Raw genomic sequence first — 23,349 nt, 5'->3', positions numbered from 1 at the left:
GCCTAGACCTACAGCTCTGGCCCCCAGGCCCAACCCTCTGGGGCTACCTATGGCTTCTATCTCTAAAATTACTGGGGCCTTCACTGTGTAACTTGTGTCTACTGCTCTGGCTTTGGATTCTCTCAATGTTATTAGCACCCGTGGATTTCTCTTTCTTTCTTTGAAGTTTAGCTGTGTATTCACTTTGTCCTCTCTTATTTCCCCCCAGCATTCCTCTGTGATGTAGCAGGGAAGGCCTAGCCTGATCCTGTCAGCTCAGTCTGTGTGGCTGAAGTACTACTTCTGCTAATTTATTCCTATATATTTAACATCCTTGTTACAAAGGATTCCTTATTCCCAGCATAAATTCTTCAAATTTACTCTCATGGCATCAATAGTGGAAGTGGTGATGATGATGATGATAATAGTAATAATAAGAGCTATTATAAATTAAATACCTACTGTTCCAATTCATCCTTACACAAACTCTGTAAGATAACCTGCATTCTACTTATTATGAAAGTAAGCTCAGCCAAGATTCAAGCTTGCGTGGCTCTTGCTACCCTCTCTTTCTCTCTTACCCTTTTCCTCATTCTCTCCACTCTAACCATACTAGACTTTTTAAAACCCTTTTTCCCTGTCCATGCTTTTTTTGCCTTCAAATAAGCTATCTGTGCTCTCTGGAACAATCTTTCCTGCCTTTTTTGCTAAGCTAGCCCCAACTCAGCAATTTATAGTTTAGACATTTTGCAAAGAAAAACAGTTTTTCACATTTCTTCAGAATAGATTTCCCTGTAATCTAATCTTCAGATTAGATTTTCCACTATATTTTGTCTCACCTTTTGAATCACTCATATTAGACAGTATTTGCTTACTGTGTATATTCCCCAAGACATTGTGTGATGAGGGCAGGGACTATGGCTGATTTATTCATTCACTCAGCAAATACTCCGAATGTCTACTGGAGAGACAATAAAAATCTCTGTCCTTACATTCTCGTGGAGAGGTCAATGATACACAGAAAGAAGCAGTAAAATAAATGGTTTCTTAGGTAGTGATAAATGCTTTGGAGAAAACTAAAGGAGTGAAGGGGATTGGAGTAAAGGGAAGAGGAGTTAGCAATTTTAAATTAGGAGGTCAGAAATGACCTCTCTGAGGTGACATTCCAGCAAAAAAGGAACGCCTGGGAGGCAAGACACAGAGATATCTAGGGAAGAGCATTCTGGAGAGACTGAGCAGGTACACAGGCTCAGGGGTAGAAGCTGGTCTGTTGTGGTTGTGGTACAGCAAGGAGCCAAGTGTGGTCAGATCAAAATAAGGAGAAAATCAGGAGCTAATGAAGGACAGTTGCAGAGGGCCCTGTCAGAACTCTGGCTTTACGCAGAGAGAGGAAGGACAACTTATGGTTCTGAGTGTGTGACATGATCTGACTTGGTTTCATGAAGGCCACTGTAGCTGCTGCGCCAAGAAGAGGTAGTAGAGGAAAAAGGGCTGAAGCATGGAAACAAATAAAACAGGTGAAATGTGATGTTGACTTGGACCAGGGTGTAACAGAAGTCGCTGGATTCTGCATGACTTTTGAAGGCAGGAACAAAAAATTTGAGATTCATTTCTGTGACTATATGCCTGACAAACTGTAGGAGCTCTATAATATGGCTGAAAGAATGAATAAATGATTCTGAAGTTTATGATCTTAAACACAGCATTATATCTTCTTTAATAACAACCTTATTCTAACTGTCGAATTCTCAGTGGAGATAAACATCCAGAAGCCACACAGAATAACAGAATGAAGAGGTGATTTAAAGGCTTACGAACTGGGGCTTTAATAAGTAAAAACTGCAAGTTACCCAATTTTTCTTCTTTTTAGCATCTGTAAAATGTGATCACATCTATTTCATGAGGCCATGGAGAGGACAAAAATATATCCATATATAAGTAAAATGCATTAAAAATAATAAAGCACTGTACAAGTCTCAGCTCTAGTTGAAGGCCTGGTTTCTAACAAGAAAACAGTCTTTACACTTGACTCCAAGATCATTTGATCTATTTTTTCATGAAATTACTTACCCATCAGTGCTTTTGTTATATAGAGGTACCAGAGCTCAGTAGGAGAGAGTTAATTTCAAGGTAAAGATTATTATTTAAAAATTCCTCAGCTTTCTCTGTTCAGGGTAGAATCATATTGACTCCTTAAAACTTTTCATCATGTTCTATTTTCTAGCACTTTGAAGCTTCCTTTCAAGGGTGAGGAGCATGAATAGGTTAATACGTTTCCAACATTACATGTTATTTTTCCAATATAATTTCGAGTCTTTAAAAATGGTGAAATCTTTTCATTTCATCTACCTAAGCTACATTCCTAAATTCATCTGAGTATGACTGTCTTATATTGTTACATCTGAGTCAAATGACTGTAGTCATTACTATGTAAAGACTTGAGTTTGTTACCGTATTTCACCATGTATAAGACGCACCATTTTCCAAAATATTTGGGGTCTAAAAACTGGGTGTGTCTTATATAGTGGAAGTAGGTTTTTTACTTGCATTTCCTGCTTTTTTTCCGTGGATGAGGAGTTGTATGAATTTTATGAGGAATAAAACTGAAGTTCAATAACTTTACATAATACATTTTTTCCCCCAAAATTTCGGGCCCCCAAATTAAGGTGTGTCTTATACATGGGAATACGGTACATCTTATTCTTTAATTAAAAATTTTCCAAACCTCAGAGTTGAAATATGATGACACTTGTCTTGGATCATCTCTGCCTTTGTCACTTTTCTGTGTAGATTTAATAAAACCAGGTGGTAATGCAGGACCTATCATTGGCCTGAAAAATAAAATGCACCTTTATCATTTTCCCCTTTCAAAAGCAGTTTTCAGAATAAAATTCACAAAAATAATATAAAACTAGATAATGAAAAATGTTGAAGATGAGAACTCTAACACAGGGGTCCCCAACCTTTTTTGGGCCATGGACCGGTTTAATGTCAGAAAATATTTTCAGGGACCAGCCTTTAGGGTGGGACGGATAAATGTATCACGTGACCGAGACAAGTATCAAGAGTGAGTCTTAGATGAATGTAACAGAAGGAATCTGGTCATTTTTTAAAAATAAAACACCATTCTGACATAAATATAAATAAAATGGAAATAATGTAAGTTATTTATTCTTTCTCTGTGGACCGGTACCAAATGGCCCACGAACCGGTACCGGTCTGCTACCCGGGGGTTGGGGACCACTGCTCTAACATACTATTTTTATTCTATAACTTAGTATTTTTCCTCTTAATATACAGTATCAAATTTTTGCATTTTACTTTCTATTTGTTAGTCAAAGATATGAATTAGATTCTCAATACTTATGATAGTGGTGTATACCCACTTCCTAAAAGACCTATTTGAAGTAAAAATGATAATTAAAAAAGTCATTATTACGGATTAAAGCCTGTGAAGATGTTTTTCTATTTTGTGCCGTGGTGTTCAGTTTTGATAGTCAATGTCTGCTGAAAAATACCTTATGGGCATTATAAGTATAGTCAGAATTACTAGAGTACAAATTGAGTTTGAAGCACATATAAAGCACGTGCATACAACAGATTTCAGCAATTTATGGATATGTGTGTCAAGGTGATATAAATATCTAAGCCTTATCCTTACTAATACTCCAAAAATTATGTGGAATTGTACAAGAATGAAAATAGTTCATTTGAGAAAAAAGCAAAGGTACTGTGCTAACCACATTTCAACCAGTGCACCTTGCTATTTCCATAAAATAACCCTGCCCGGTATAAGGCACTCCATTTTCTAGGAGAGCAAAACAGTGCTCAAGGACAACACAAACTAGGAAGTGGTAGAGCTGGAGTTTGATCCCCGGTCTACTACATGAAAAGTTCATCTGCTGCCAAGCTGCACCGCAGCCATATTCTGAGGAAAGCGTGATCAGTCCAGAAGGGAGAAATGCCTAAATTCTGGGGCTGAAAAAGAGAGAGCCTTACTTTGTATAGAGAAAAAATAAGAGAAAACATATTTTCTATACTCTTCCATACTTTAGTTTCTATATCCTTTCCTTCGTACCAATGCTTTTTCGGGTGTCACTGTGCCAGTGTTACCAAGATGGCACCACAGTCCTACGCTGAGTTTTCCAGACTGCACTGTGTTCACTTAGAGCCTCTGAGACAGGCTTCCTGGCAGAGGGCAAACAGGACTGAAAGTCAGAAGGTCCGGGTTCTGATCTAGCCATCTATAACGTCTTGTCTTGTTCATAAAACCTCTTTGAGCCTGACCTGTGGTGGCGCAGTGGGATAAAGCGTCGACCTGGAACACTGAGGCTGCCGGTTCGAAACCTTGGGCTTGCCTGGTCAAGGTACATATGGGAGTTGATACTTCCTGCTCCTCCCCCCTTCTCTCTCTCTCTCTCTCTCTCTCTCTCCCCTCTCTAAAAATCAATAAATATTAAAAAAAAAAAAAAACCTCTTTGAGCCAAAACAATTTTCTATATAAAAAACAGGGAAATCTGGCATTGTTAGAAAGGTCAAATTAGCTAACATGAGATATAAGGGAGTACTACATGGCTTTATTATGAGCAGTTTTTAGCAGATCTGCAAATGCAATTACAACTCAATTCTCTGGTTTCCGGGAATTTGTGAAGATAGCATTATTTGTACATGAAATCATAAGATATAGTAAAGGAATATAATCATGGCGTGATATGGCTGCATAAAAGGTTTTGCTTACATTATTGCTATCACCTGTTTATTTCACACATATATTTTATTATAGCCAAAATATAATTCTCAAAAAAGAAACTGCTACATATCTAATAATTTATTTTCTTTTATTTATTCATTTTAGAGAGGGAAGAGAGAGAGAGAGAGAGAGAGAGAGAGAGAGAGAAGGGAGGAGGTGCAGGAAGCATCAATTCCTGTATGTGCCTCGACCATGCAAGCCAGGGTTTCGAACCAGCCACCACAGCGTTCGAGGTCGATGCTTTATCCACTGAGCATATCACAGGTCATGTTTATAATTTATTTTCTTGAAAAGAATATTATATCCTCATAAAATTTCCTATAAAGGGCCAGATAGAAAATTTTAGGCTTTGAAGGTTACATTTGGGTCTTGTTGCATATCTGTCTTTGTTTTTTTAATGGCCCTTTAAAGATCCTTCTTAGCTGGGGGGCCACATAAAAATAGACAGTCAACTGTCTAGCTCTGTGACTTCTGAAAATTAGGAGCTGACAAATGTGATGAAAAATTTTGAATATAAAATGTATAACAGCTTTTTATTTGTTTGTACACTTTAGTATACAGTGTTATAAATTATAAACAATTTGGTGTGCAATTTCATATTCAGCATTTAAAAATTTTACAATACCAAGATGACAGGAATCAGTATGTACTTATATGCTTACTCTGTGCCAGGCCCCATATAAGGTACACATATGTGTGTGTATATGTCTATAAATATGAAATAAAAAAGTGTGAATTAGTAGTCAAATACCAGGATTCTAGGCCCTAGGTCTACCACTTACTATATGTGCAACCTTATCTGTTTCCCAAAAAAAAGGGACACCATTCCACCCAGCCTATGGCAAAACACTTTTGTGAGTATCAAATAGGAGATGTGGAAGTTTTAGAAACTATGAAAGTGTCACAAACATGTACTTAATTATTCTTATTATAGAAATTTTATTATAATTACTTTTATTTAAATGATCGTTTAGAAGTGTATTTAGATAATTATTTTATTATAGTAAATTCAAATGTTTTATAAACATATAAGTAAAAAATAATTTCAGACAACTCTTTAATGAATTAACAGACAGTAAATAAAATGTTTGGAAAAGGCTGGCCTGAAATATTACACATTATCACCTTGGAGGAGAATCATTCTGTTTTTTAAATCCAGGAGGAAGGGCTGGTCCAAAAAATCCTTCATCGTCATCATCATCATCTTGATTTCTTTGCTGTTTTCTGTAAATACAACAGTGTAACTTTATGCATATATGTCAAAATTGATTTCACAAAACTTCAATTTTTAACTTCATCTAATTGTAGAAATGCTGAAATAATAAATTAATCTTGCCAAATAATAAAAAAAATGAACACCACATTAAGTTCTCTACTAATCTTTTCCTGACATTTATTTTTGGCCTAAAATAGTTAGAAATTGGTTACTTTTTTAAAAACAGTAATGTATCAATTTTCTATATTTTCTATGGTGCTAAAGATTTCATTCAGCAAAGTTTTAAATAGTATTCTGCTTGCTAGATGTTTCTGAGCAAAAAGTTTATGACTTTGGCTTTTAACCTTATTTAAGGAAGGGTGTATTTTGCTATTTCTGTCTCATGGTCCTTAAAAATGCATCAAAAAAACCCTTGCTATTCAATAATAAAGATTTAACATCTTATTTACATGGACCTGTGGTGACTAGATTAGAGAAATCATTCATTTAACTTGAATAAAAAACAAACATTGCATATGTAATTAAAAAAAATAAATTGTATTGTTTATTTAGAATATTTAGTCACTTTAATAATACCTTAAGGAAAAATTCTATTAGCAATTTTACTGAAATTCTAGCTATGTACTATTAGAATACATTTCTTTATAAAAGGTGTAATTCATGAGGAAATGTCGCATGAAATGATTTCTTCCTGTGCTGTATAAATGCAGATGTCACATTCCCCTTACTAGCTATCTGTTCCAGCCACGGTATTAACTAGATCTGAAGCTTGGATTAAGAAAGTGACTGACCTTGCAGGTGGACCAGTGTCATCTTCAGATTCTCGATTTCCTTCTTCATACAAAGAACTGCTGTCCTCGTCACTGTCTGATGACTCTGAACTACTGCTCTTATAATTAGGGGGTAGCGCTGGTCCTGCAACTAAAAATTTCTCGTGTATGTCACAACTAGTCACAATTATTTCAATGAGCCCCAAGTTGGCAATTTATACTTTCTTTTTTGAATTCACAGCACTGGTTGGCTATCATTTACATATTATGGACTTTAATCTAATCTGCTCCTGTTTTGTGTACAGGGTTTTTTGTCTTTCTAGCTCCAGGAAGGCGGAAATCATGTCTTACACTACGAGATTCACAAAAATTAAATACCCAAATTTACAAATATAACAATAGCATGTAATTTCTCTGACACCTTGCATGTTTTACACTGGTTGCAATTGAGGTTGGTGCAATTGCCCAGTTTCATGTTTTATTTAGTTTTTTCTTCTTACAAACAGCTTATGGTAGACAATATTTATGTAATGCAGCTAACCAAATAACAAATCTGCCATTCCATATTCTAACATATCAAAAATCAAAACTACCCATTCTGGTTTCTGACTAAGAAACCAAATTCTCCTAGGCCCACTCAACAGAGCAACTTGCTCTCACGTCACATCTCAGAAAAATTACAAATACAGCACTATGTCTCTACATGATGCCATGATGTTACATGGACACAACAGTCTAAGTTGGCCCTGGGCACTGACACTAAAATTCTACTCTCACAGTTCCCAAGGTTGTATGTATATCAGGATCACCAAGATATCTTTTTATCCACTTCTGAATATATACACAAAAAAATAGAAAACAAGGACTTAAGTACTATATTTCCCCATGTATAAGACACAGTCTTTTTCGAAAAAGTTGGGGTCTAAAAACTGAGTGCATCTTACACAGTGGTTGTAGATTTTTTTTACTTGCATTTCTCGCTTTTTTTTCCTGCTTGTTCTTGTGCTCAATGTTGAAGACAGTGATTCGTCATCAGACAAAGATGAGGACAAGCTAATGGATGGGAGTTTTGACAGTGATGAGGAGTTGTATGAACTTTATGAAATGAAACTTGAGTTCAGTAACTTTATGTAATACATTTTCCCCTCCAAATTTCGGGCTCCAAAATTAAGGTGCGTCTTACACATGGGGAAATATGTTCATAGCAGCATTATTCACAATAGCCAAAAGGTGAAAACAATCTGCGTCCATCAATAGAGAAATGAATAAACAAAATGTGGTCTGTACAGTATATACTATACATACATTCAGCCTTAAAAAGGAAGGAAATTCTGAAACATGCTGCAACAAAGATGAACCTTGAGGACATTATAGGATGTATTAATAGGTAGAGCGCAGAGCGCATTCCTAACAGCTGTGCCTGATGCAATGCTGTGAGAACACTCCAGTGCCGGAAACCCTCCTAGGCACACCCAGGAGGGAGCACTACTATAAGGAAGTGACTCAGCGCCAACCAGGCAGCTCCCTGATCTTTTATAGCCATTGGCTTTGAAGAACACGCCGTAACACCCTATAGGCTGAACCTGTGTATATAAGCTAGCTTACTTCCTGAATAAAGTGGATCTGCGTCACTGAACCTGGTCTCAGGAGTCGGGTCTCTGCTTCTCCATGGTCCTCACCCCCGGTGAGCCTTGTCCACAACACTAAGTGAAGTAAGCCAGTCACACAAGGACCAATATTTCATGATTCTACTTAAATAATGGAGGTACCTAACGTAGTAAAATTCAGAGACAGAAAGCAGGATGGTGGTTGCCAAAAGTCAAGATGGGGGGGGGGGTACTTACTGTTTAATGGGTATAGAATTTCAGTTTGCAAGATAAAAAGAGTTCTGGAGATGGAAAGTGGTGATGGTTGTACAACAATGTGAATGTACTTAATGATAAAACTGCACATTTCAGTGATTAATATGGTAAGTTTTATGTTATGTGTACTTTATCAGAATGAACAAGAAAAACAACTATATGCATATAATGGTCACCTGATTTATAAGTGACATTATAGTGCAGTGGGAAAGGGATGGTATATTCAATAAATAGTGCTGGGTCAGCCTGACCAGATGGTGGCACAGTGGATAGAGTGTTGACTTGGGATGCTGGGGCCTCAGGTTCTAAGCCCTGAGGTCACCGGTTTGAGCACTGGCTAATCTGGGTTGAGTGTGGGATCATAAACATGACCCCATAGTCACTGGCTTGAACCAAAGGTTACTGGCTTGAGCAAGAAGTCACTGGCTTGGCTGAAGCCTCCTGATCAAGGCACATATGAGAAAGCAATCAATGAACAACTAAGGTGCTGCAACTATGAGTTGATGCTTCTCATCTCTCTTCTTCCTGTCTGTCTGTCCACCTCTCCTACTCTCTCCCAAATAAATAAATACATAAATACATACATACATACTGCTGGGTCAAATGAATATCCATATGGGGTTAAAAAACTTTATCCCTACCTCACACCATACACAAAAATCAATTCCAGACAGACTGTAAAAATAAATGTGACAGCCGAAACAATAATGCTTTTAGAAGAAAACATAGAATATTTCTGTAATGTTAGAGCAGGCAAAGATTCCTTAAATAGGATACAAAAAGCGCTAGCCATAAACTAATTAAGAACTAGAATATATGAAAATTAAGAACTGTTCATCAAAATATACTAAAGACTTAAAAAGGCAACCTATAGAATGAGAGAAGTACTTGCAACACACACCTCTGAAAAATGAGTTGTGCTTTATTCTTTTCCAACTTTAGAGTCAGTCCTAGCCTACAAATTAGAACAAACAATAAAAGAGATAGCTATGCATGAAGGAGTCTGAAAAGCATTTATCTGGCAAATACGAAGTGTCCACTAAACATTAAGACCAGGAGACCACAGTGAAATGATGGAGAAAGATAAGCCAACAAGTTATTCAAAAACAATGTATTAAATATGTGACGTAATTAAGTAGGAAAAAAACCTGTGGGTAAAGAGGAAGGCATGACAGTGCTTTGGAAAGTTTGGGAAAGGCTTCACTGAGGTGACATTTAAGTTGGGCCTTCAAGAATAAAGTAAGAGTTTGTCAGGTATGTCAAGAAGTGCAGAGTGGGCCCTGGCCAGTTGGCTCAGTGGTAGAGCGTCAGCCTGGCGTGCAGAAGTCCTGGGTTCAATTCCCGGCCAGGGCACACAGGAGAAACGCCCATCTGCTTCTCCACCCCTCCCCCTCTCCTTCCTCTCTGTCTCTCTCTTCCCCTCCCGCAGGCGAGGCTCCATTGGAGCAAAGATGGCCCGGGCGCTGGGGATGGCTCCTTGGCCTCTGCCCCAGGTGCTAGAGTGGCTCTGGTCGTGGCAGAGCATCGCCCCTGGTGGGCGTGCCGGGTGGATCCCGGTCGGCCGCATGCGGGAGTCTGTCTGATTGTCTCTCCCCGTTTCAGAAAAATATAAAAAAAAAAAAAAAGAAAAAAAAAAACCAAAAAAAAGAAGTGCAGAGTGAAGCCAGAAGGAGCCTGAAGAATTGAGAAACTAAAATAATCTGGAGATGTTTTCTCGGAAATATGTACCCTGATTTATCAATGTCACTGCATTAAAATGAATAAAAATAAGATAAAAAAAAAAAAGAATTGAGAAACTGCCAGAAACTCGCTGGTTTGGACACTGGCTTGTGTGTGTCAGATGCAAGGACATAACTAGAAGCTAGGAAGGCAATTCAGGCTAGAAAGCAAAGCATCTTCTCCAAGAACCAGGGGCATTGTACATCAGAAAGCAGTAATGCAGCCTGACCAGGCGGTGGCGCAGTGGTTAGAGCGTTGGACTGGGACACGGAGGACCCAGGTTCGAGACCCTGAGGTCGCCAGCTTGAGTGTGGGCTCATCTGGCTTGAGCAAAAATCTCACCAGCTTGGACCCAAGGTCACTGGCTTGAGCAAGGAGTTACTCGGTCTGCTGAAGGCCCACAGTCAAGGCACATATGAGAAAGCAATCAATGAACAACTAAGGTGTCGCAATGAAAAACTGATGATGGATGCTTCTCATCTCTCTCCGTTCCTGTCTGTCTGTCCCTACCTATCCCTCTCTCTGACTCTCTATCTCTATAAAAAAAAAGAAAAAAAGAAAACAGTAACGCAAGAATACCAGCTTTATTCTAAATAAGGCTCCTTCACCAATTATAAGTGTGAACTGGGAAACAGCCTGGGCCTGTGTCCCCAATTGTAACATGGAAATGTGAACACAAAATGGGCTATGCAGTAACACTGGCAAGATCCCTGGGGCCATGTGGCAGGCCTGAAAAGCTCACTGACTGAAAGTAACCACAGAGGATGGTCTGGTCACAAATCCCTAACCAGACAGATAACAGCAGTCCCACTCCAGACCTAGCTTAGCAAAGGTGAACATTCACCTTAAGTGAGCCCTGTCCATTGTTTTTATGCATGTAGAATAACATACTGTTGGAATGTCTTTCTTTTCTAGACTCTTGGAAGGCACTAGTGAAGCACTGGAGTACAGGACCATGGGAGACCACAGAACCCCTCATTGTTATCTTGTTCCCTGCATACCATCTTTATGTGCTGTAAATGTTAATTATCCTGTGCTCACCGATGTAAAAAAAAGTATGTTTCTTCACTTCGCTTTTTATTCAGTCCTAGAGATTTCCCTGCTTTACTACCACCAGTGGATTTCACGTACCTTCCTTATGTTTTCTCCTTTGATTCTAAATACACAAAAGAACTGCAAAATGTCATCTTCCAGAGCCTTTTCTCACTCCGTTGAGATCTTGCTTCTGGGCCCATCCACAAAAATTTGGCTCATATATACTCTCATAAAACTTTTATATAGATTTGGACGTTCTTTTCCTCGACAGCAAGAATAATCTCTACCTGACACAGCTGCTAGGAAGATTAAGTGACTGAATGTGTATCAACAGTTTCGCACAGCGTTCAGCCCATTTATTGCTTAATGTAAGGTGACCAACTTTTTTACAATGAAAAGACAATAATAAATTTAAAAAACACAATATCATAATAAAAGAAACATTTTATTCATTGCAACAAAACACTATAATAGGATAAATGCACAATAAAACATTTGTAATGTTTTATGTTGTAATTATGCTTACATGCTTATTAACTTTTAATAGTAATTGTAAGAAAAAAGTACTCATTTAGATACAAATACGTCAAATCACACGCAACGGATCTACTCGGCATAGATCGAATACGGACATTTATAGATTAGTCTTCTAATATCAAAAAGGAGAACATGTAGGAGGACACTTTTTGAGGGAGCACAGAACTTACAAAAGAAGGACTGTCCTCCCTAAAGGAGGACGACTGGTCACCTTACTAAATGGGAACACATAATAATAACTACCAGGCCAAAACTCGCTTCTGAGGTCCCCACCGCCTCCTCCCCCACTGCTACGGCTTGCGAAGGAAAGTTAGCTTGAGTCGCCCACGCCCACACCCCACGTCCCTGCCTTCTACGCCTCAGACTTGTACTCAGCAAGGCCGGGCCAGAGAGGGGGCGGAAGGGCCCGGCAGGCAGGGGACCCGAGCAGCTTACCCGGGCTGGCGTCCTGCTCCTCGTCCTCCGCTGTCCTCAGGGCCTTGAAGCCTGGCGGCAGTGCGGGCCCGATCAGATCCCTCGCCATGCGCGGCGGCAGACACTGACCACGCCTGCAGGTCTATCCACGCAGAGTCAAACCTACCCAAACAACAGCCCGCGATCCGTCGCAAACGCTGCCAGATTTCCCGGCGCACAGCAATGACATTCCAGCCGGTGGTTGGCTGATCCGTGCAACTCGCGTTAACGGAAGTGACGCTTAATGCCGGCTTCACATTCGCACGCGACGTTCCCTAGCTGGCGGGTGGCATGGCTGAGCCGGTTAGTGGTTTCGTGACTCCCACGGGGTGGATTTCAGCTCCGGAGCCGATCCCCACGTTGGGGTCTCGGAACGACACAACCCCACTGCCGGACAACTGGATGTTCTGGGCAATGTTGCCGCCGCCGCCGCCGCCATCGTCGTCGTCTCCCGCAGCCGGGGCACAGTCTTCCTCGGAGGCGCAGCCCTCGGTGGAGACCCAGGCGCCCCCCGCGCCTCCCCGCTTCGACGCCCAGTCCCACCTTGATTCCCAGGCTCAAATCAACGGCCACCCTTTCTGGAATTTCCAGGCTTCGACCTCATGGCACTGGGGACAGTTTCCTAGTAGTTTTCCTCAGCATCAGAAACCCCACAACACTCCGGGTAGGCTGTTCTCTGTACCGCTCCCCCTTTACTTTTCTTCTCTTCCCTCTTCAGTTTTTCTCTCTCTTATTTCTGATTTTGCGCGGCACTGTTGGAGTCTGGTCATTAATGTTATTCAGTGTAGAAGTTTTTAAAAAAATTATTTATTGATTTTAACAAGAGAGACGAGAGAGAGACAGGAGCAGTGATCTCTTTTCCCCACGTGCCCTGACCAGGGTTGAACCGGCAGCCTCTGTACTTCAGAAGCATGCTCTACCAACTGAGCTATCCGGCCAGGGCAATTTAGCAGTTATTTATTGAACTCCAATTGTGTGTCAGGAACTGGGGACATAGTAGTGAACAAAAAGTATGAAAATCCATATCTTTATGAAGCTTAACATCTGGTGTAGGAAGACAGACAAGCCAAACGAAGCAGGTGTATCAGAAGACAATGAGCAGTATGGATGGAGATAAAGCAAAGGAGAACGATAGGTAGTGCAGTTTTAAATATCAGTGTCAGTCATAAGGAAGGTAGCATTTGGGCAAAGACTTAAGGGAGGTGAGGGATCAGATCCGCAGGTACATCTTGAGGAGTAGGGATAGGGGCAGAAGGACCTGCAGCTGCAAAAACCTCAAGGCAGAAGCTATAGATCAGTATGGAAGCCAGTGTGGCTAAAGAGGACTGAGCTTAGGGTAGAACTGTAGAAAATTGGGGAAGAGGGCAGACCTGTGAGGGCCTTGTAATCGGTGGGACTTTGAATTTTACTGTTGTGATAAGGGTAATGCAGGGGAGTACATTCCCCCCCCCCCCAAGCTGGAAATGGGGAGGCAGTCAGACAGACTCCTGCACGCACCCGACCGGGCTCTACCCAGCCTGCCCACCAGGGAGCGATGCTCTGTTGCAACCAGAGCCATTCTAGTGCCTGAGGCAGAGGCCACAGAGCCATCCTCAGCGCCCAGGCCACCTTTGCTCCAATGGAGCCTTGGCTGCGGGAGGGGAAGAGAGAGACAGAGCGGAAGAAGAGGGGGAGGGGTGGAGAAGCAGATGGGCGCCTCTCCTGTGTGTCCTGACCGGGAATCGAACCCGGGACTCCTGCACGGCAGGCCGTCGCTCCACCACTGAGCCAACCGGCCAGGGCCGGGAGTACATTATTTGATTTATGTAAAAACATGTGGCTGCCAATGGGAATTGAATGGAAAGGGGGTCAGTTAGGAAGTTATTGCAATTCTCCAGGTGAGAGATATTGGGGACTTGGACCAGGGAGGAGCTCAGGAGATGATGAGAAGAAGATGGATTTAGGTATATCTTGAAGATAGGGTAGGACCGAAACGATTTGCTGAAGGATTAGATAGGGGTGTGATATAAAGAGGGGATAAGAATAACTTAAAAGTTTTTCCCAAACAAGTGGGAGAATGTGGCTGGAGCAGACTGGGGGAAAAAGAGCAGGAATTAAGTTTAGAATGCGTGTGTCAAGTAGAGATGCTGAAAAGGCTGTGAGCTCTTTCATACTTTCAGGGGAGATCTGTGGCTGGAGTTGTAAACTTGAGTGTCATCAGCATATATAGATTATATTTAAAGCCATGAGATTGTTCACTATTCTTCAACTTAAGATTCAGTTTACATTAATTTGAATGTAAGTCAGTGTTTACCATGTGCCAAGAACTGGGAATATGAATTTGCCTAAGGCAGTCCTGAATCAGGTGGGATGGGTTTATTACATTTAATCCCAATACAGTGTGACTGGTGGTGGAGGCCTAGAAAAGGTGATTTCAGAGTGTTGAGGAGTTGGGGACAGCTTTTGGAAGAAGTGCCTTGGGAGATGTTTAGGAAGAGATACTTTTTAGGTAGAGGCAAAGAGGTGTCAGTACCACGTGAGTTCTGAAGAGTGCAGGGTTCTAGTGTGACTGAAGCAGAGTGTGTGTGGAAGGTGTCAGGAAAGAGTGAAAAAATAAACCAGGATCTCACTGAAGGGCTCTAGGAAGCCATTTGCAGATTTTGAGCAGAGTTATGACCACTGGACGATTATTTTTGTGGTGTCAGTTATTGGAAAGGAGGACTTAGAAATTGGAATACAGTCCGGGAAACAGTAATGTAGGAAATGCAGTAATCTAGGAAAACTGTCAGTAATCAGGGTTTCAGAGTTGGGTCATGGCAATAAGAAAGAAGAATTTGAGAGAATATGTATTTCGTAAGATTTTTTTCTTGGTGTAAAGTTGATGTTGGAAGAGCTGACTAGAGGTTTTACTGTTTACATTTCTAATGTTTGAAATAACTACGAGGTATTTTATCTGAGTAGCTTGTCCATTGCTTAGATGTTTAAAGCATGTATGGACACTTAATCTTTCCACTATATATTAATTTGAAAAATACATATTTGGTAGACTAGACTAGTCTTAATCTTCGATAATTTATTCAAACTACTATCCTTCTTAGAAGGGGGCAGTTTACCACTGTTTATACTCAAATATTTGTGACATGCTATAGCAAATAAAATTTTAAATAATTGTTTAGTTACAAATATTTATGGATCTCTTTTTGTTTTTCAGTTAAACATTCTTATTGTCAACAAAGATATGATGCACAGTTTACTGACTTCAACTTCCCTCTTAGTAGAAAACATAAAAAAAAGGTATTTTTGAAGATGCTCTTGAGCCCCTATGTTACTTGGGCCCCTATGTTACTCTTTCATATCTCTTGCTTCTATCATTACTCTCTCTATGTTTTGCCTCCATTATTGACACAGTGGAGCTTTGCTACAATAGAAGCTTTAAAGATCTTAGCTGTAAGTAAAAATTGCAGGTGAAATCTTTTTGAGAAATACATGGAGAAATTATAGAAAAAAGAAACATTGAATTCATTTCAAAATAGTATCAGGAGTAAATGTTATTGAGAATTATGATTACAGATAAATGTAAATATTATTAAACCTTGATGAAGTAAAATATGTATAATATGTATAAGTTATATATATGTGTATTCCTAGAAACAAGGGGATGGAATTAAAAGTCTTTGTATTTTTTTAAGGAGCAAAAACTCTTGGTTATGTTCAGAGACCCAAGTCTTAAAATGGGCTTCCTTTATTCTGATGTAGTTCATAATCTGGTCTTTCAACTTTTATAGTGTGTAAATAATGTCATTAATTTAGAATAAGTTGAATAAGATACTTTATTTTGGCATGAAAATATGTAGCTAATAGTAACAAAATGTTGTGAAACTGTACTATATTTATTAGCATCACAACACTAAATATTTCCTATAGGATTTATCATTGTAATAATCTTTGTTTTATGTTTAGGCATAAAGTAACAAATTGGGAATAAAAAAGAACTAATCTTTACCTAAGTAATATTTTTCTCCTTCTGTAGTTTTAAATATATATATATTTACATGTGTATTTAAATTTACATATATTTAAGTATATATATTTATATATATATAATTTTTTCTAAAAGATGAAATGCTGTTTTTACACTGTATATTTATTTTTAGATTGTCTTGATATGTGCTCTTCTAAGTCTTAATTAGACTGCTACAGTGTGAGCTGTTCATTATTTATGTTAGCTCTATCAGATTTTAAAAATTTTGTTATGCCTGGCTTTTCCTAATATTTGCTTAAAATAAAAGAAATGGAATAGAATTGTCTTCATTAATAATGTCTTCAAGGGTTTTTCCCATGTTCAAGGGTTATATGAAAAATCAAAATATGTATTACTAGAGGGAAAGTTATATTTTTATTATTGATTAAAGATTTTTTTTCAAAAGCCTAATGCCTCTTCATTTTTGTTTGCAGAAAAGAAAAGAACCAGTGTTTCACTATTTTTGTGATACCTGTGATCGTGGTTTTAAAAATGAAGAAAAGTATGATAAACACATGTCTGAACATACGAAAGTAGGTTGTCTTGAAATTTATTTAACAGAATGGGTATACTTGATAGAAATTCTAAGCTTTTTTTCCTTAAAAGTTTATAGTTCATAGAAATGTTTGATGACCTGACCAATTGGGACAGTAACCCTGGGATTTGCAGTTTGAGGGTGGGGAGTCCACTGCTTCAGGAGGAGGTAGGATGGCAGCCAAGAAGCGGGGTCTGGCAGCTGGGCTTCCTGCTTTGCAAGTGGGCTAGCTCTCCCCTCCACTTGCTCTGTGTGAGTTCTTTTCCTCTTAAGGCTGCTCTTGACATTTAACCACACTGTGTAATTTGCCATGGGCCATCATACTCTAAGGATGGTCTGGACCTCATTAAGTACTTTGAAAGTGTTTTAACCGGAATATTTTGAGAAGTAGAGATAAAAAGAAAGTTCTTAGTTTGGAAAAGATTCTCTTTCGGGTTATAGGAATGCCCCTCATTTTTAAGAATAAAGAATATTTTATAACATTGAAAATATATAATATATATTACTGTACTATGTACTTTGAAAATGTCATTTCTTTTTAAATTCAACACTGTTTTGGGTAATCTTTTGTTTGTTTTTGACGTAACTATGCAGTGATAACACCACACATATGGGATAACTGTGTAATACGTCCAGAATATGTCTGTATGTGTAGTAATAGGGTATACTTAATATGGAAAACACTGAATAGTCCTTTCTTTGTTAACTCTTTCAGTGTCCTGAAGTAGACTGCTCTTTTAGTGCACATGAGAAGATTGTCCAGTTCCACTGGAGAAATGTAAGTTCTTGTGTGGGTTTTTAAATTTTTTTGGATACATTTTATTTTTTGATCTGTTATTGTCAATAACTTTTCATTTATATAGCCTAATAATTAGCATTCATGCAGTATTTTGTATAGCACTTTTACATCTATTATTCAATTTTATCCCACAAACCACTGTGTAAGTAGCTAAATATTGGCCCTATTTTACAGAAAAAATAGTGGTTTCCTCAGGGCCTCAGAACTGATTCTTGCATTTGAGTTTTTTATTCTAAATGCTATGGTGCTTTTCTGTACCATACTGCTTCACATTGTTTTGTATATTTATTTCTTTAGCTACTTCAATTTTGGTTATTAGGTAGTTACTTTTAGTATTTAATAATTGAAAAGTGGGTGACATATTTACTTTGTAACCAAAATTATGTTACTCCTTTTTTTCTTATTATTTAAATAAACAAAATTATTCTTTAGTCTTTAAAGAAAAATCATAATAAGGATGGATAAAACATGCTTGCTTAGTTTTAAAATTTGGGGCGTCGAGTCTTCATTTTCCCCGTAATGCTTGAGATTTAGTCAAAAGCATAGATATGCTTCCTGATGTTCAGCAGGCTTTTTTCCCTAGATGCATGCTCCTGGGATGAAGAAGATCAAATTAGACACCCCTGAGGAGATTGCCAGGTGGAGGGAAGAGAGAAGAAAGTGAGTAGAGATTAGAACTTGTGAAATAACTTTCTTTTACAAGGCAAGGCTGAATACTTTGAAATAATGACTTTGTTCAAGCCACTGCTTCTAGAAAATCTTACCTTCTCTATCTTTGAAGTTCTGCTTATTACTTTAACCCAGCTGAAACCCTGCCACTTTGGGGGTAGTTTCCTCATCTGCCTACAGAAATATCCTCCCTTTCTTTGAATAGGGTATCTGCTCTGCCTCTTTAGCATAGATGTCCCTTATTAGAGTCCTATTGATGAACTTGGCATATGTATCTTTTTTAAAATGACTTAACAGGCTTCACAAGTGTAAGAACCATGTTTTACATGGCTGTTTATCCTCATAGTATTGTTGATATAAGGGATCTTATAAGTGTGTCTGTGTGTGTGTATGGAGCTTGGAAATACCTTTATTATGTATAGAATTCCGTTTTGGTACATACAAGTAAGTGGTTAGACAAATCTTGCTGAGACTCCTTTTTAATTCATGTTTTAAACTATTCCTTTGTTGTTTTTAAAGAAGTGGGCAGAAATGTGTTTATCTGATTAATAATTATGATTTTTTAAATTAGTAATAGAACATACTAATTAAACTGCTATGGTTTTTGAACATTGAATTTTCACTGCATTGGACTGACAGTCACTGAGACAAGCCGAATTGGTGGCTTTCCCCATAGGAATGTGAACTATGCCCCCTTGTGGTTTTGTGCAGCTAGTGCTTAAATGGAAAAAAATCTATTGGCTAAAGAAACTTAAGGAATTTGAAATTATAAACTATTTTAGATAGCATGTGTTTATATAAGGCCCCTGCTAGAAGGCTAGTTTTATTTTCTAATGTTAGTGAGAAATCTCAGCAACTTTTCTATTTGTATTAATGTAGTTATATCTTTGAGTAACTTCTTGACAGTGTTTTAGTTTGAAAATTAGAGGTAAACATTCAGTATTTAAAAAGGCAAAGATTTACTATATATGGCCAAGGTCACTGAAAGCTGATAGTAGACTCTTGCCTTTAGTACCCTCACCCTAATACGAGATGTAGGATAAATATATGTGATGTGGTCATGAGACCATAGATAACTAAAGCATTAAATTTAATCATGTAGGGACAATGTCTGGTCAAGGCATACTTGGAGTCTTTGGAGGCAGGGCCTCAATTTGTCTTTCAAGGCTTCTTGTAAGAGGTGTAGTGCCTGCCCTCTCTTCTCTTATTTTAAGGTATGTTATACATACAGTGAAATTCACCTGTTTTAATGCATAGTTCTGACAAATGTATATAGTTGTGTAATCACCACAGTTGAGGTCTAGAATAGTATTCTATCACCTCAAAATACTCATACTCTTTGTGGTCAACTTCTCCCCAACCTTCAGTTCCTAGTTACCACTGATCTGTTTTCTGTTCTTATATTTGTACTTTTGCAGAACATCATATAAATGGAATCATACAGTCTGTAGCTTTTGAGTCTGACTTTTTCTCTTAGCACAGTGCATTTGAGATTCTTTTCTGTTGCATGTAGTAGTAGTTCACTCCTTTCCACTGCTATTGTTCTGTCTCATATGTATGTCCCATATATGAATATACCACAATTTGTTCATCCATTTCCCAGTTGAGGGACATTTGGGATGATTTCAGTATTTTATGATTATGAATAAAGCTTTCATAAACATTGGCATACAGGCTTTTGTTTAGAACATTTACACAAGTTCTTACTTGACTTGGGTAAATTCCTAGGACTTGTATTGGTTGGTCATGGTAAGCATATGTTTAACTTTATAAGAAACTGCCAAAGCTTTTAGGAGGTGAGTTTTAAAATCAGTATATGCCTAGTTGGGCATGTAAAGCATCCAGATTAAAGAGGACAATGAGGAAGCAGGTGCACTTGCATCAGGTGAGGTTGTGCTCCACGAAGTGGAATAGCAACCTTACAATTGCCGCTTAGCACGAAGAGGCAGAAGAAGTCCAGAGCTACTGTTGCTGCTCATCAGCACCATTATGCCCCAGGCTTTCTCTTGTTAGTCCTTCGTGGGAGGTTTCATTTTCATATCCGCCAGGTTTCTGCATATCCAAAAACTAAGCCCACATTTTAGGCAGGAAGAAGAGAAAAAGGCAAAAGTCACACATAGCCGAGTGTGCCCCTTTTCATTAGGAATATAGAAGCTTTGTTTTTAGCTCCAACCAGGAGACTTCTGTGTAGCTATCATTGAAGTAGCTTGCATGGCCACCTTTAGTGATGAAATAGCCCCAAACTAAAGTGTTAAGGAAAGGGGAGAACATGTAGCAACATTTGCCGCAGTGCTTGGTGGGGAAGTTTAAAGATTGTTGGATTTTAAATTCTAAGCGATACTTGGAAGCAGCTCTATTCTCAATAAAGGATAGATGAGCAAGTGTTTAATATGCTTGTTGGTGATTCTTTTGGTGTGGGATAGCTGGGGGCAGAGGGGAGAGAGTCTAGTTGTAGTTTCTAGAATGCAGGCTGAAGGTATGACTATGACAGTGGGCAGAGTAGCTTGGAAGAAGACTGGGCAGAATCTATGGAGTGAATAAGTCAGGTTACAGATTTGTGAAATTATGAAATGCTTAAAGAAAATGAGGAAATTGGGTGAGGATGACAATTTTGGGTGAATTTTTTTGTACCTATGATATTGCCTTATTAACAGAGCATTCTGAAATTATCTTTTGGTGCTTGCTGAATTCACCTGAAGTTCTTTCATATCTTGTTTTTCCAGTTCTTGTTCTTTAACATATTCAGGTGTTATTTCTGTAAATGTACTTTGTTAATAAAAAGTATGAGAAACATTTCTTTTGGCACATTTGATGGATTTCTCTTAAATACACTAACTTCTCTCAACTAGCAGTTTTTATAAAACCTATTATGAAAATACATTTGCTTTCTAAATTTCTGTTACTCAATTTTAAAAAAACGCTATTTGAACTCCTAAAAAGCGTGAATTTCACATTGATATGGCAGAATGATCCTCATGTGTTGAATTTTATCCTGTGAGAGCTAAACTCTTTCTGAGGAAGCCACTGTATTTTTTGACATGCAGGAACGGTAAAGGCTTTGTAATTGCTGCCTTAGAAAATCTTGTGAAAGATTTTCCACAGAGTAATAATTTTGGAGCTGGAAGAAAACGCTAAAGATTTGTTTGGTTTATTACTCCTTTAAAGAAAGTACGTCTTTGCTTTTATTCCATCGTTATTTTCTTCATTAGCCAAAATCAGAGATGCCCTTGTACTTAAACACTTCAAAGCTTTTTACGAATAGCCTGCAAAAAAAAAATTCCACAAAAAAAAGTGATTCTTAATTCCTGGCCTATGAGGTAGAAATGCTGAATTATCTGGCATTAGGGAAAGTGAGTGGTAGAGGCAGACATGTTTATGGCAGATAGGGGCCCACTAGGTGGAGTAGTTTTGTGATGTTTATTTCAGTGGTTGCTGTGGCTCTGAGGAAATCCTTTGAAATTGTGTCCCCAGTTCTTTCAGAATGCCAACAGAGGGGGTCTGCTCCTCAAGATTGCTACATCTTTTTGAAGTTCAGAAAGACTTTGAAATAAAATGTACAGTAGTAAGGCTTGTATTGAAGCAGTTGTGGTTCAGTGAGAGTAAAGAAGGGTTTGTGTTTTTATGGAGAAAACTAAGTGGGTGGTGATTTGGGTGTAAGGAAGGAGAGTATAATGTAACCAGAACAATATGTGCCAAGCTCGTGGTTGACACAGTTTTGCCCATTATTGACTCTAGTGCTTAAGGCTTGTCACTGGAGGCTTAAAGCACAGGCGAGAGGAAGATAAAGAGGTGGGATGAAATGAAATAGGTAGAGAAGAGAAAGGGGCTGTGGTTTCAGGGCCTGTTCCTCGGGGGGTCCTGGAGGGGAATAGAAATACAGGGAGAAAATGATTTTAGCAGACAAAAATAGAGAAACCAATGTGAAAATAACACTTATCCCAGTCTTTATAACTGTCACATCCATTCTCTAACAAGAAATATTGGGTTAAGTTTTATCTGTACATAATTGTGCAATGTAAGAAAATTTGATTTTTTTCAACAGGCTTTGAATTGGTTATTTCACTTGTACTTTGGAACCTGACCTGTGACCTTTAGGAAGGCTCTAGGCTTTTCCTTACCCTTGTATCTCAGTGTGACGTTGCAGGAGGAGCTTTCGGATCGTTATGTGTGAGACTCTGTCTTGTGTTTCTGGTATCCCTGTTTAGGGATAATTGTTTTTAATATTCCTAGTTTTTAGTCTTTATGTTCTATGCAAATATGAACAGTTTAGATTTGGGGCCAAGATTTTATTAGTTTAAGCACTGAAAAATAGAATCTTACAGCTTTGCAGGTGGTATTGAAAGGTCTGTCTTTGGAAAGTGATACTGTAATCAGCCAGAAAGGAAGTAAGCTGGAAAGACTTCCGCCAAAGGAGTTTCTACAACTTTCTGGATGTCTTGTATAAGGAATTCTTTTTGCACCTCACCTAAAATCCACTTGCTATAACAAACGTTTATATTTTTTATTATTGAGAAGCACTTTTGTAGCATCTACTTGTGTGTGTGGGACACTAGAGTACCAAATCTTATTTTTTAGCAAATGGCCTACCATGTTAAGGGTCTGCAGTATTCAGAAGAAAAATGGTGAAGAAACAGAAGTAGTGTGAAGAAGTGACTTCTGAGAGATGTGAAGGGCATTGAGTAGCTGCGAGCTTCATGCCTAGACGCGGGGCCTGTGAAAGCCATCACCTTTTCTCAGCATTTCTGCATCTCCACTGTGTCTTTAGGTTAGCACAGCTGGCTGCCATTCTCTTGATGAGGTCCTTTATTGTCGCGTCCCTTCCTCTTTTCAAGGCTGCAAATAATTCCAGTTCTTTTCATCTTCAGAGGTTTTATTTTTCATTCTGCTAATCATCTTTGAGTCTCTTCTGAACTCCTTCCAAGTATTATTTTTCTTCAACCCTCCTTTTTAGTTTTGAAATACGAAACTGGACACAGTGCCCTGAGAGTTTCTGACCACTTTTGAGTATTGTGAGAGGAAGGTTTC

The 23,349-nt window shown here is 38.6% G+C and overlaps 2 protein-coding genes across 4 annotated transcripts in view; one reads left to right on the top strand and one right to left on the bottom strand.

Moving 5' to 3' along the window:
• GPALPP1 (GPALPP motifs containing 1) overlaps positions 1-12,489 on the bottom strand; it is a 32,668-nt gene extending 20,179 nt beyond the window's left edge. For all 3 annotated transcript variants that reach the window (XM_066235734.1, XM_066235733.1, XM_066235735.1), the window contains exons 1-4: positions 12,304-12,489; positions 6,737-6,866; positions 5,855-5,953; positions 2,705-2,810 (exon numbers count right to left, since the gene is read on the bottom strand). In XM_066235734.1, coding sequence (XP_066091831.1) covers positions 2,705-2,810; positions 5,855-5,953; positions 6,737-6,866; positions 12,304-12,391 — 423 coding nt within the window. In that variant the 5' untranslated portion in view covers positions 12,392-12,489. The remainder of the gene's footprint in view (positions 1-2,704; positions 2,811-5,854; positions 5,954-6,736; positions 6,867-12,303) is intronic.
• Positions 12,490-12,592: 103 nt separating this feature from the next.
• The window catches only part of NUFIP1 (nuclear FMR1 interacting protein 1), a 34,639-nt gene continuing 23,882 nt past the window's right edge, over positions 12,593-23,349 (top strand). The window contains exons 1-5 of the mRNA XM_066236672.1: positions 12,593-12,985; positions 15,512-15,594; positions 16,756-16,854; positions 17,572-17,634; positions 18,239-18,315. Coding sequence (XP_066092769.1) covers positions 12,613-12,985; positions 15,512-15,594; positions 16,756-16,854; positions 17,572-17,634; positions 18,239-18,315 — 695 coding nt within the window. The 5' untranslated portion in view covers positions 12,593-12,612. The remainder of the gene's footprint in view (positions 12,986-15,511; positions 15,595-16,755; positions 16,855-17,571; positions 17,635-18,238; positions 18,316-23,349) is intronic.

The sequence above is a fragment of the Saccopteryx bilineata genome, chromosome 6 (genome assembly GCF_036850765.1).
Source record: "Saccopteryx bilineata isolate mSacBil1 chromosome 6, mSacBil1_pri_phased_curated, whole genome shotgun sequence".
Lineage (NCBI taxonomy): Eukaryota > Metazoa > Chordata > Mammalia > Chiroptera > Emballonuridae > Saccopteryx > Saccopteryx bilineata.
The sequence above is the reverse complement of the archived record's forward strand: the minus strand, read 5'-3'. Positions and strand labels throughout refer to the sequence as shown.